Source organism: Toxotes jaculatrix, chromosome 13, assembly GCF_017976425.1.
Source record: "Toxotes jaculatrix isolate fToxJac2 chromosome 13, fToxJac2.pri, whole genome shotgun sequence".
Lineage (NCBI taxonomy): Eukaryota > Metazoa > Chordata > Actinopteri > Toxotidae > Toxotes > Toxotes jaculatrix.
In genome coordinates, this window is record NC_054406.1 from 18387780 (window position 1) to 18398118 (window position 10339).

Genomic DNA, 10339 nt, shown 5'->3' on the forward strand with positions numbered 1-10339 from the left:
ACAGATGTGCTAGAGAGGCAGGGTCTTTACCTGTGGAAAAGTAGGCCTGGAATCAGACGCCTGATGAAAGAGACACATTTATCTAATAGGTGCTGTGTGTGCCTCTCATGGTCCTTGCTGCCGCTTCAGACAGATGTTTTTTTTTTTCTTCTTTTTTTTTCCTTCCTCTCCTTCTTCTTCTTGGCCACTGAAGTTGAGGGAGACACAAAGCAGCGGACGCCTTCTGCTAATGAATGTCAAATCAAAAGCCGACCTATTTAGAAAGTCAAAGCGCTTTCACACCTATGACAGGGCAATATCTCGAGTGGGATCCAACCACGCCAGGCTCCTCATTTCATTCTTATGTTCGTGCGGCCAGCTGTACACTTCTGACTGGGTGAAGCTGGGATCAATGATGATAAATGTAGAATGTACAAGGATATGATACTGAGACAGTTTAGGAGGAGGTGGTGGTATTCAGGTCAAAGTTGTTTTGTTTTTTTATTTCAAACTACCTTAAATCACTTCCACTTGCAACGTTTCTTTTTTAATTTGATGGAACCTGAAATTTGCAAACAAAGCCTGTGACCATGTTTCATCTGCATGATTATACAGTTTTGTTTTGTTTTTGTTTTTTTCATGGAGATGCAGTACAACAAGCTATGTCCTGTTGTGATAATGTACTAAAGCATATAAAGAGTTTGTATTCCTGCTGGTGGTGTTTGCCAGTTGGAAAAAAGGTTACCAGTAACTCTGTTACAACATGTAGGGGGAAGATTTAAATGCATGTTTAAAGGACACAGCTATGTTGGTCAGTCACTTTGCATCAGCTTACTTGATTTCTAGCTAGTTTACAATTTCATAAACTTGATTTATATTTAACTATTAATTTTCACTTTGGGTGAACAAATAACATTTTTGAAATGCTCCGCTCACGTTTACTGTAGCACTTGGACAGTGATCATTTTAATCATACAAGTAAAATCCAAGCTAAGCAGCTGCTCTTCTACTTAAATTGCCAAATAACATTAACACATATTTTCTCAGTATCCCTTGCTAGTACTGTTCTGTTTCCTGAAAATCTTTACTGCAGAGCATTAATTAAAAAATGAGTTTCAGTCAAAATGCTTAAATTCCAAGTGTCTACCTTGCAGAGACCTGACTGATGTTAGATGTGCTGCGGCACAGAAGACGCTGCCGTAATTCTACCGGAATCTTTGACCTTCAGGACGTGTCTCAGGACTCAGCAGTCTCAGTAATTGAGAGGAGAAAGTAACCACGAAGAGAAGTTGTGTAGCAATATTGATAAAATGTCACCTCAGAAATTAGAGGCGCCTAACAGCTTTTGTTGCACTCTTCTCCTTTGTGCAAAGAGCAGGGCTGCACTGGCAGCTTCCAGCACAGCAGACTACTATTATTGGTCCTTTCTCCCTTTAACGACAGAGAAACTTCAAGGGTTAAGAAAGGAAAGGTACTTTTTTTTTTCTTTACAGGAGTCTTGGCTCCCAGTTTTTTGTGAAATAAACATAGTGAAAATAAATTACAGGAAAAATGCTGACAGCCTACAGCATGTAAGCAAGCCTCTGAGATAGTGTTAGCAGAGGTGTGTAGTATCCTGGTATGTGTTATCTGGATGCTTTTTTTTTATTGTTGAATATGACAGAGCTGCACAGGAGAGACCAAATATATCCAGTATTTCACATACCTCACAATTTGTCTGCAAGCACCTGTGAATTGTGGCAAATTGATTTTCTGACATTCATAAAAATTGATGTTTATTTCAAAGACGACCTCTCTGGAATACACCCCTGCATTTTAGCATAGTGTGAAATCTAATTATTTAGTATCCTGTCAGGTCTTGTCTCGGGGTACACAACATGACGAGCCAAAACATGCATTCAGTTGTCACATGTGTCTCTGTCTCCCTCCCTCTGTCTCTGCCGGCCAACGAGTGGTGTCAGGGATATTCCAGCGATTTGACATCCGTGGCAGATGCATGGTGGCAGCTCAGCCATGAGGGCTGACTGGAAGCCTTGCGCTCAGAGCAACAGCAGCTGGCCTAGCTTCTTGGAGGGAGACTACATTAGCACAGGGGAAAAGCCTTGTTTGCTCCTGCTGGCTTGGCATTGTTTGTAGTTGAATTATGGACTGTGTAAAATTTATGCTAAGCCTGACTTAAGGCACAAGCCTCTTTAGGGAGCTGTCTCATGTCTCATTGAGCTGCTATAGCGCACTTAAAACGATTCCTCCTACTGTCCTCAATTGGTTGTGTTGTTTTGTTCATCCTTTCCAAGAAAATGTTGCAGAAAGCAATAAAACAGCCAATCAGTTTGTCATGTTGTTGTTGTTGAGAGGCATTATCAGAGGTGGGGAGGCTGCCAAAGTAAGGATCAGTTCACCCAAATTACAAGAAAGCATATTTTTTCATTTACCTTTGGTAATGCGAGCCATGCAGAAGATTACATAGTTATCTTGCATTGGTTTTTATATGACTCTTGTCTACTAAAGAAACACTAACAACACTAACAAAAAAAGATTTTTGTAATTTAGGTGAACACTTTTGGGGAAATTCAACTTAATTTAACTTAAGTTGAGTTAAGTTGAATTTAATGGAATGTCTGCTGTGCAATCTCAACCTAACCTATTGTATTCTCATCCAAACGTGATGACACTTGACTAATAGCACAGGGAGGAAGAGGTACATCGTCACTGTGGCAGTGAATTTATTTAAATATATAAAGAGGAAGGATTTTTGAAAATTATGAATCTTCAAAGATTAAAAATTCCTTTTTTTTTCACTGTGGTCCAGCTTCTCTTCATGAGGTGGTTACTGCGCAGAGAAAAGCCGACTTAATAGCAGTCTGAATTTGTAGAAATTGATTTCCTGGAGCGCTGCAAACCGGTGTAATCTAATAAAGGAGCAGAGTGTCTCAGCCCTGACTCCTGGATCTCAGTTTGGCTTTCGAAAGATCACACCACAAAAAGCTACTCCATTACAGTAACAACAGTAAAATGTAATCCGTTACTCCTACACCGGTGTGTCATTACTGTCACCTCTTTGCCCTCAGCAGTCAGGCGCTGTTGATGTGGCGTGTTGGGGCTTTGAATGGTGCCTTCAGCTCTCTAATCCGGAGAGCAGAGAGGTGCTGCTGTCGCTGACAGACTGACTGACAGGCAGGCGGAGAGGACCCAGCTGTGATGGCTGGTGTCGGCTCAGTGGCAGCCTTATGATGAATTGCCTCTCTTGAATGATAGCGCTGTTACTGAATGATACTGACGCAGGATTGTTCTGTCAGCATCTCACCGGCGACTGCAAATAAAGAAATAAATAAATAAGCGAGAAATGAACCGCTATGCAACTCGCCTCCCCATCTTTTTATTTTTCATTAAAGTTGCCACCTCTCATAGATCTCCATATGCAGTGATATGGAACTGGAAGTTTGTGCAGAAATAGCGGTGGAGGAAATTGCCTTGTAGAACCACAAATGTGGCCAAACTTTTTGAGTGATTGAAAGCTGCCTCTTGTTTGTTTTTACTTTTATATCCAGCAGAGTATATCTGAAACAAAAAAAAAATCCTATGTGTTTTTCTTTATTACCACTGCATAAATTACTGTATATGTGATTGGATTGTGATAAATGTGACTTTGATGTTTTACAATAGTACAGACAATAAATTATTTTTCCATTTATTTCCTGATAACTGCAATTTGTGGGATGCAGAATGTATTTTTCTCTTATTACATGTTTATTCTTATATTTACCTTACTGTTCTGTCTGTTTACAGCTCAGATGACTACTATGAATATGGACACAGTGGGGAGTCGTATGATTCGTATGGTGAGTTTCAGACCTCTCTACCTCCAACACATCTCGTGTCAATTGTCAGAACAATATCAATTTCTGGTTCCTGACTGAGCACTGCTGGCATCATCTTAGTTGCCATAGCATCTGGTAATTCTATGATGTCTTATGAGGAGCATAAGTCCATAATAAGCACAAGTGATTGAAGTCGGAGCTTCTTCTTCTTCAGTTCATCTGGCTAATTACGTTGGAGCACTCCTGCTTCAAACCAAGAACAATTAACAAACAAGTGTAATATTTTTTGTGGAGTTTCAGTGTTACCAAAAAACCTAAATAACCAAAATGTTGTAAGTATACCCAAAATAAAATTTAAAAAATTGTTATGTTCTTTAATCCTTTATTCAAGAAGATATTGCTAACAGAAACAACCTGATACTGTAGCTTTATGCTCTGCTTTACTAACCTGTTTGTAAATTATTTTTAAAGGTTATAGGATAAAACTTACTTAAGTGTCCTACATGTTTTGAATTCCACACTACAGTTGCTCCTTCACCCCTTTAATTAAAATACAATCATTCATATATATATTTTTTTTCATTCATCCGTTTTTTAAACACGCAAATTCCCTGAATTTAGTCTCTGTTGAAATCAGTGGAAGTTTGTTCAAATCAAACCAACTCTTTAGTTAAATTTCAATTCCTTTTCCACTGGCTCTTAAAGTTGTTTCCAGTTATTACCAAAACAAAACTAGGGACCATCTTGTTAGGAGATCACACCAGACATGACACTAAATCAGTGTGTATTGTGCAAAGAAACACACACACAAGAGAGAAGTGAGTTTGGCAGAACAGGTGAACTGTGCCAGATTTAGGCAGAGAGATACAGACAGACATATAAACACCTGTGAAAACACTCAAAACCACCTCTGTAGTAGTTCCTGCTACAGTAGGTGTCTCAAGGGTCACATTTTACAGGTCTTTTGATAAATGTCAGAAAACACTGTGAATAGTATAAATAATGGATTTCAAGTTTCAGAGTTGACACAAAAATAAATTGGACTAAATGTGATTAATATTTAATTTTTGAACCAAAATTAGCAGATGTAGTGTGCAAAGACCTTCAAGAGACAGATCTAAGTGAACAGCAGAGCAAAATTAAGTCTGCGCTAAGGCTCGTATTAAAATACTATATCTCTGTGTGTTCTGATTACCAGCTTTATCATGCTACGTTAAATTTAGAGGGCAATCAAGAACCCAAGTCCTCCTTCCCTCAGCCACCAGTAAATGTACTGGTGGCTGCTCTGCACCAGTGGAATGACAGGTTAACTTAATTTGAGTCCATACCACTTTAGTTTGTTGTTTGTTTGTTGTTTGTTTGTGATGTTTGTCTCTGCTGTCAGCTAAACAAAACAGCTATATGTTTAAGGCCACTTTAAATAACTGGTTTCCAGTTTGGAGGCCGTTCATCACGTCTGAAAAAAGATGTGAATGGATCCAGTCACCGTAAAGTTCAGACAAAGTTTACAGCACTCAGATAATGTTCAGCAGCACTGTGTCAGCTTCCTGTCAGGTACAGGTACAGTAAAAAAAGTGGGCCAAGGTCATATCTGCTGCAACACTCAAATGACAGTAGGGCTAATATACAGTACAGTACAGTAGTTCATGCTGCTGTACAGTTCAAGGTTGAACTTTCGCTGAATATCTTACGTGTAGCTGTTGTATGAACTGGATATTTTGACTGCGTCCATGATAACAACCTAAGTGGAGCTTCAATGGCTTTAAAAGTACACAGCAAAGTAAATGCCACAACTAGACATCCAGCCAGGAAGGCATACATGGTGGACAGAAACAACCCTGAGGTATTACCATCCTACCTGGTCCAGGGTTATTTTGTCTGAGCTTTCAGTTCTCGGTACTGGAACCTTACAAAAAAAAAGCTGAACCTTCAAGCAGCACAAAACAAACCGATGAGAGTCAGTTGACGACAGAACTCATCAGATTCATTCGTTCGTTTCTCTAAAACAAACTCTGTTGTGTCAGTGCTGTTGAACATATAAGAAAAACACTGTTGAAATGGAGATGGACTGATTTGTGCCCGTGTGTCTGCTGTCTGCTGGGCTCAGCTACTACCTTAAAGTTTTAAACTCAGCTCTCAGACAAGATTTCTTAAATTTATCATGCATCATATGCAAATGTTTTTTTTTTTATATTTTTAGCCAGTGACTGCCTGGGAAGGGATCACATAATTAGTTACTTTTTAATTTCTGCAATGCATAATTTCTGTGTTAAACAGAAATATGTTTCATATTTTTCTTGTTGTCAAGTGGAATGAACATGACTGCTGGGATTTTGTTCTTAGGCGTATTTGTTTTTTTTTTTTCTTTTAAAATGCACATATTAGTGCTTATTTGAAACAACATCCTCTGCATCAATCAACTTATTGAAGATCTTTGTGTTTTCCTTTTATGCTTTAGAGATTTGAACGTGTCTTTAGAAGTAAGTCACAGCTAATAAAAACTTTCCCAACTTTTCTGACCACACAAGTGGAAGAACTAAGCGCCTTCAACTCATTAGAGTGGTGCTTACCTGCACATAAAAATAAAAACTGCTGCCGCGTGGGTCACACAGAAAGAAGGAGACAGTTCAAACGGAACAGATAAACAGCGCTGATGTGCATCCTTGTTCTCAAAACACAAGGTTACCTTGGTCTGTTTCTTCAAAGTGACTGTCAGTGAAAGGGTGACAGGTTTAATTAAGGGGTATTGGCTGTGTGCTGCCAACAGAGAGCCTGTACACAGGAAAAAAAAGAAAAAAAAAACAACCCTTTGTGAGCCTCAGCTCTAGGGAAGTCTCAGCGCTGGCTGAAGATCAGACAAAGGGTGCCATCGATACTGGCACTTTCACATTGACAGCACCAGGGGGTGAACGGGGGCTGATTTGGGCTAATGGTAATTGTGACCTTTTCGCTGGGAGCCACTAAACGGGTCCTTTTCAAGTAGCTATTTGATCCTCTCATTCAATTATCTGAGATGCATCTTTCCAGGTGAAAGTCAAGCTTCTGTGGTGTGAGTCACTGTTTGCATTCACGGCTTGTAACGGTGCTTTTCTTATTATGAGCCGCATCGATGCCAGACATTCAAAGTGCTCCTAACTTTCTGCTGCATTATTTTCATCCAAGGGAGCATATTTACAACATTTGCATAGAGCTCGACAGACTTAAAACGGGTTGTTATGAATGAATGATTTAAGTATATCGTCTCTGTGATCACTCTCCATCTGTTTCTTTTCTTTTCGTCTTAATCAGGTCAGGAGGAGTGGGCAAACAATCGCAGCAAGGCACCGTCAGCACGAACAACCAAGGGAGTGTACAGAGATCAGCCATACTCCAGATATTGAACTGTTTATACAGCCCGCACCTGAGTCCTCATGGCTGTTTCAACCCAAGTAATGGATTTTTTATGGACGCTCCCACCTTTTTAGAATTGAAAACTAAACCCCAAAAAATAAAACCAAATGAAACATTGACAGCAAGCCCATGAATTAGTAAAAAAAACAAAAATCCCTCTGATTATAAATAAAAACATACTCCCACCGGATAAAATGTGTAGAGAAATTGCGGTAATCTGTCCTTTCCCCCCTTTGGAGAAACCGAGTGGACGCTGAGATTAAGAAAGGCTCCATAGCACATTAAGTTTCTCTCTCAACTATGTGATTGTGAAGAATGGCATTGTATCAAGCTATTTTACTTGGTAATGATTAGTAAATCGCCATAAGCTGTTTGATACAATGGTTCTACACAGCTGCCAGCGCGGCTTAATTTATCACCCTCTATTCTTTAAACCTTGAACTGCGTGGTTGATCACTTTAAAATGTAGTAGCTTAGTTCTAGGAAAGTGCAGTACTGTAGATATTTTTTCTGAGGGGTAATTGGTGAAATTGTGTCCCTTGTAAATTGAACATTTACAAACTGAAAAAGAGAAAAGTCATACTGTATACATATTGTATTGCTGTTTCCTCCTTTTTGTAAAATAATAGTTCTTTAGTGTTAAAGGGCTTATAAAAGCATGGTGTGCAACTGTGGATATTGTCAGCTGTTTTATTCTGAAAAGCCTATGTAGTTGTGTTCATGATTATGCCCCCAAACATCCACTTTAATACATCTATAAATAGCTGCTCATACATTATGTACGCCACCGATCAACCAGAGCTGCGTAACATTCCTGGAGCTTTATCATTTCTGTGATTTATTTTTTCTTTTTTTTTCCACAAAGGCCCATGTGGCTGCAGGTTTTTGTTCCAACCAATCAAGAGCACACAGTTTGACCAATCAGCTGTCTGAAGACTGAGATCAGTTGATTAAACGAGTCAAGTCTGGTGTGCTGCTGCTTGGTTGGAACAAAAACCTGCAGCCACACGGCCCTTTGTGGAACAGTTTGGACACCTCTGCTCTAAATAAATAATTTTGATGTCACTTCTTGATTTAAAACTTTTCTGACTTTGTAGGCATAACAATCAGTTTTAAGATACTAAATCACATGCTGGTGAATTGGTAGTCATTTCCATCTAGAGATTTGTTGAGCTATATTGATTTTGAGCTTATGTAAGCCCTTTAATATTTTCCTCTTTGTTGATGCTGAATAAACATTTTGAAAGAAAACACTTGTGTTTGAGAGACTAATTATGGACTCATAAAAAAGACTTATAATTTAAACTAACAAACCCGAATGAAAAAGCAAGACGTGTTTGGAATATTTAGTGAACAGACAGAAGCCTGTAACAAATTAAACTACAATGGAAAACATTTTAACTAAGTGAAAAACAAAATAAAACATCATATGCTCCAGCATAAAATCCAAAAATACTTGCAAATAGTGCAAACAGCAAATGGCTGTTTGTGACCTTGTAGATGACCTTGGTAATCTGATAAGAATGGTTTCCTCGTTTCTATTTGAACGCCATGTGATGCATTTTGTGGGAAATCTCTCCGACTGAGATTTAGAGGATTTAGCGATAGCGACATCGCCGCTCTCAAAACTCTAGCCGCTCTGTTTGTTCGTGTAATTCGATGTGAAGCAAACGCCGATCACGTCAAGCATCGTCAGTAAACACACATTAACTTTCTGGGTGTTTACCCTGACAGAAACGGCTCGTAGCACCGCACAAAAGCCTCCTTGACCTCCTCTAGGCCTTGTTCAGTTCAGTATGGGGATGGGGAGGGTGAGGTGGGGTGTTGGGGGGGGGGGGGGGGGGTTGGGGGGGGTTTGCTCTCTCTTCTTCTTTTGCTCTTTCTATTCTCCTCCGGTCATGTGACCCTCTCTCAGTCGTTTAAAGAGCCTGCCTTTGCCCCGTCCATTAAAGAGACTCTAAATGACCCCCAGCTGACCTCCGCAGAGAGAGGATGGCAGTAGCTGTTTAAAAAGACCTCCGTTCCACAAGGTAAACAACCTGACCCAATTTAACCTCTCCCCTAACGTAGTTGCTCATAAACGCTCTCTAAACTTAAATGTAATATGTTTTCCTGTCTCTGTTAAGTCCATAATCTAGACACAAAGCTGGGAATAATTAGATGTCTGTAACAAAAAAAAAAACTGTAAAAAAGTGTGATAAATAGCAGTAATATTTCAACGAACTGTGTAGAAAAATAACTTTATCCTAAGACTTTGATAAAATATATCGCCTGTTACAATAATTGAACCATAAAATATTATTTGTCTTGATATTGATTTCACATTATTGACTTTGAAATGTGTTTATGTTGTGAACTTGCATGGTCATAGTGTTGTTTATATTCCTTTCTAGGCTGATGTCCCAGCTACACCAGGCCATCTCTCCTGTTATCTCACTGGAGCTGAAGGTATGTTGTTCTCTGCATTTTTTTAAAAGGTGTTTCTGATTCTGTTTTGCATGAAACATTAAAATGTATTTGAATTACTGCATCAAATAAAGGTCAAAAATATTTTGCGCCTCAAGGATAGATCTGGCAAACCTTACAATTTCTTGAAATGGTTCTAAGAAACCCACTCAAAAACTGAAAATAGGTTTCGCTCATTTATCTTTCCATTATCAAACCATGTCTCTGATGTCTGTGATGACTTATTGTCTGTAGATACAATAATATATTAAATCTGTGGTGTCAAAAAACAGTCAAAAAACTTTGTGTTAGGATCTGGCAACCCTTTATTGAAATGTGTATGTAGAAAAATTATGAAGAAAAATGGGCAATAGCTTAATTTCACTTTTCTTTTTTGTTATTAAAAGATGCATGTTCTTGTGTATTTATCTAAACTGATGCATTTAAGGGATTAAATAAGAACATATTTGATGATTTTGTGGATAGAAAATAAGGGTCAAAAATATTTAATGCTTGAAGGCTGGATGTGGTGAACCCTGGGGATTCTTGAAAAGCTTCCAAGACAAAAATGGGCAATAGTTTAATTTTATGGTTCTCTCAATTATTGAAAGATACAAGTTATGACTTTGATGTGCATTTAAACATGATTTATACAAGATCTACAGGGACAAAAAAAAAAAAAAAAAACACTCTGAAATTCTTAAAAA

General features: G+C 38.6%; 1 protein-coding gene across 1 annotated transcript in view; it reads left to right on the forward strand.

Annotated features, from left to right (window-relative positions):
- Positions 1-7241, forward strand: part of khdrbs3 (KH domain containing, RNA binding, signal transduction associated 3) — an 87932-nt gene extending 80691 nt beyond the window's left edge. The window contains exons 8-9 of the mRNA XM_041053761.1: positions 3766-3818; positions 7086-7241. Coding sequence (XP_040909695.1) covers positions 3766-3818; positions 7086-7177 — 145 coding nt within the window. The 3' untranslated portion in view covers positions 7178-7241. The remainder of the gene's footprint in view (positions 1-3765; positions 3819-7085) is intronic.
- Positions 7242-10339: the final 3098 nt, after the last annotated feature.